This window comes from Zophobas morio, unplaced genomic scaffold, assembly GCF_036711695.1.
Source record: "Zophobas morio isolate AGI-343-1 ecotype UQ-CSIRO unplaced genomic scaffold, CSIRO_AGI_Zmor_V1 ptg000002l, whole genome shotgun sequence".
In the NCBI taxonomy this organism is placed as follows: Eukaryota; Metazoa; Arthropoda; class Insecta; order Coleoptera; family Tenebrionidae; genus Zophobas; species Zophobas morio.
The window spans coordinates 16,519,325-16,523,177 of NW_026972107.1; the positions used below are offsets into that span (position 1 = coordinate 16,519,325).

The 3,853-nt window shown below is 33.1% G+C and overlaps 1 protein-coding gene across 1 annotated transcript; it reads right to left on the reverse strand.

The window, feature by feature from the left end:
• Positions 1-1,947: 1,947 nt before the first annotated feature.
• LOC135127326 (uncharacterized) lies at positions 1,948-3,147 on the reverse strand. The gene is made up of 2 exons (XM_064053797.1): positions 2,278-3,147; positions 1,948-2,226 (listed from the first exon to the last, which is right to left on the reverse strand). Exons 1-2 carry the CDS (start codon positions 3,145-3,147, stop codon positions 1,948-1,950), a joined length of 1,149 nt encoding a protein of 382 aa, XP_063909867.1.
• Positions 3,148-3,853: the final 706 nt, after the last annotated feature.

Consider the following 3,853-nt stretch of genomic DNA (forward strand, 5'->3'; position numbering starts at 1 on the left):
TTTATTTTGCCTAAAGAAGTTTTACCAAATTTGTTACAGATTACACTTGTTTATGGTAAAACACCCCTTTTTGAAAATTTGATTCAAAAAGACCTATAGCTATTAAAATAACCCAAATTACCTAAAGTTACCGAATTTCAACTTATCCTTCTTAGTAGAAGGTTTCAATGATTTCGAACTTACTGACGTTCGAATCATTGAGGTTCCACTATATGTCTGCAATTATCACTCAATCAACTTAATTCTAGTTTGACTCCTAATTATACTCCCACACATATAATTCACATTCGTCTTCATTAAAACTTTTTTCAGAGAATTTAATTGATTGTTCAAGAATAGTGTAACCATTTTATTTCTGATTGTTATCCTCGTGTTGGTAATATGTTCGAAACACGATAAGTATTCTAAGTTCCGACTTAACTGAGTCTGTTTACGTGACATAATACACTAAAATGGATTGTTTGGCACTTTCTAAAGGAGATATTCGTTTCACAAAAATTATTTATCATCTCGCCAGCATAATGGGTATTACTCCATACTATAATTTCGAAAAGGGTGCACTTACACATCCACTGTTAAACAAGTATCAGAGTGTATCAATGATTTTCTTTATAATCATTGGAACTATCTACTCCCTATACAACCGCTACCAATATTTCGACGAAATTTTTTACCTCACTAATTACATTCTTGACGTCGCTTGCGAATTTTTCTTTGTTAGCATGACTGTAATTGCACTATTTGACAATAAAAAACTGTGGTTACAACTTATGAACAATTTTCAAGGCATCGATAAAATATTCATTAGCAGAGGCAAGAAAGAATACAACGTCTTGAGAAACATTTATATTCACTTTCTTTTGTATTTGGTAGTACTTTTATCTGGTATAGTGTACATGATGCACATATGGTATAAAAAAATCTTTTCAGTATTGTGGTCTACTTATGGATTTCATGAAATATATTCTTTGTATGACGGGTTATTGCACTTTTTGGTGTTTGTCTTAGCTTCTGCTTTGGCACACAGATACGAAAATCTGAATAAACTGTTTCACCCTAGCATGTTTATAAATAAGGGAAATATATTTCAAAACCACTTGTCAGTAATAAGGAGGATAACAGTTACTTCCCGAATTTTGGCGGAAACGGTAGAAAATTTTAACGAAATTTTTGGATGGTTGTTAATATGCATGATCGGCAAAGATGTTACACAAATTTTGATATCTCTCAATTACATGATCGGGGGTGTGATGAAATTTGATGGGACCTTCAAGCAAGAACTCTTCGTTGCAAACACGCTTCTGGGAGTGTACACGCTGGTAATAACAAAATAAAAATATTTTAGTAGTAACAATAAATTTATTTGTAGATAGCCATAACCATGGTCATGATGTCATGTGATGATGTAATTTCCAAAAGTGAGAAAACAATTTTCTTGTGTTATAAACTGCACGAAAATTTCACGGATGACTACAAACTCAGAAGCGAATTATATAACTTGGCACGTCATTTGAAAGCAAATGTTACCAAAATTACGGCAGCAAACTTTTTTGAAATTAGTAAGAACACACTGTTTAGTGTGTTTGGGACGATCACTACATATTTTATAATAATTTTGCAATTTAATGGTAATTTAACGAATTACGAATGAAGACTAAATCATACGCTACTTTGCAAACTGCTTTTAGAAACTAAGTCAATCATAATCATATTATGATAGTTTGATATTTCTGTTTTGGGGAGAGTTTATTAATAGAAAATAAAAAGAAAGATTTGTTGTTGTTTAATAAATGCCAAACATCAGGATTTACACTTAACAAGTTAACAATAGCTTATTTTTGAATTCGTAGTGTTTATTTTGTCGAACAATTGCAAGCAATGTATAAAAATGATCGTGTGAATCACACAGAAAATAGTGAACACCTATCGGCTAATACACGTATTTGTTTAATTTCCTGATAAGCTTTGATTGAATTGTAAAATAACGATGAAGTAAGTTGTAGTTGTTCCAAATAATCCAAAAAGCGTTGCTTTGTTAATCTGAAAAAAATTAGCAGCTGTTATAACTGCTGTACTGGCAGTAGTTTGTTGTGCTAATTTGAAAAGTTCTAAACGCGCTTCTGATTTTGTTACAAATTGTTCTTGAAATTTGTAACACAGAGAAGTGGTTTTTGTGCTTGAAGCTGTCGCTCTATCAGCAGATATCATTATGTAGCTAACAGACACCTAAAATAAAATTACAGTAATAAATACACAAAATCGTATCACCGAAGTTACCAAGGTATAAATTACTAGTGTAACATTGGCAACAAAAAGTCTGTGTTTAAACTCCACATCGTCAATTTTTAAATTGTTGGTGAGAAAATTTAGACACGTTAACAGCTGTGTGATACTTTTGCCTGTAATAAAAATCAACGGTGTACCAAAGACTTCATTAAACAAGTTTACAGTTTCACTAAGTATCTGTGATACATTTTCGATTTTTCGGAGAGAAGTCATGATGTTGTTCTCCGAATATTCATTGGCTTCACTTTCCAATAAGTCATTTAAATCATCGTATCTACACTGCAATGCTGAACATATTGTAAAAATCAGAAAGTGTAACAGAAGATCGTAGACGTAGCAGAATTGGTGCAATGCGTGGCTTTGAAGGCTTTCTACACCCATTTTTTCCATCCATATGTACATTAAAAATAGAACATTAAAAACGTACACGAGAAAGTATCCTGTAAACTGAATCGAAATGTTGCGCAATAAATTCTGTTCTTTTTTGTCTTTATTCTTTAATACTTCGTCAATATGCTGCAAATTGTTATTTAGCTTAATCCAGCAATCTTTGCTACAAAAACATGAGTTGAATATAACTGTAAAGGCTATCATAACCACAAAAAATTCGTCTATGTAATCAAGCACCAAATGTGTCAGTGTGTATAAATTTTTATAAAAAATGTGGCGAAAGTACATAGAATAAGCTGTACCTATTGATATTCCACCTATCAGTAACAATCCTTTTATTTTTTTCCAAGCTGTACTTGTTACGTTTGTGTTTTTGAAGGAATCACAAGGTATAACAGCTAAAAGGGTGCATATTTTATATAAAATAGATAAGGATCGAATATCGCGTTTAGAATGATTAAAATAATGCATTTTATTTTATTTAACTTTGTATTCTTATTAATGATTTTCCAATAACCTCTCGAATAAACCTTACTAACTACACGTACTTGCTATCAACAGACAAACTCAATTAGGGTAATGTATAATTTAGTGTTTGCAGATAGATCAATAGTTTTTTAATTTATCTATTATTACGACAAAAATTGATCAGGCAACAAAAATGACACTCGAAGGGTTATTATTGTGCGCTAAGCAAATTTAAACAAGCACGATATTATGCCTTTATGTGAATGCATAATCCAATCGATGGCATTAGATATGTAAAGCTGTTTTTAAAAGAAACTTCACAAACACAATTATTCTGTGTACACACTACTTAATCATATTTTAAACGTGTAGAACAAAGGTGTGTGGAACACACTTGTAAGTATAGTAATGTTACCGGGCCAACATTTGGAGGCCTGATTAGTGCGATCATTAGGTTAAGGAATTAGATAAGTTGTTTTATTCAAATAATATTTAAGCATGTCCGAGATCCGCGGCACCGCGGTCCGAGATCCGCGGCACCGCGGTCCGAGATCCGCGGCACTACGGTCCGCTAATCGGAGCGCGGCTGCGACAGCAGCCGCATATAAAGATACGTAAAATTAGAGCAATAGGCAGTTGAGTCGTGGGTTTCAAGGAAGTCTGTTGTCGTCAGTGCTCGCCCCGGCGGCTAAACGGCCAGACAACCCCA

What these genes read in the sequence shown, in the direction of transcription:
- LOC135127326 (XM_064053797.1), bottom strand. Translation starts at nt 3,147, where the DNA reads ATGCATTATTTTAATCATTCTAAACGCGATATTCGATCCTTATCTATT. An exon ending in CACTAGTAATTTATACCTTG is followed by an intron (nt 2,227 to 2,277) that starts GTAACTTCGGTG and finishes ATTTTATTTTAG; the next exon opens with GTGTCTGTTAGCTACATAAT.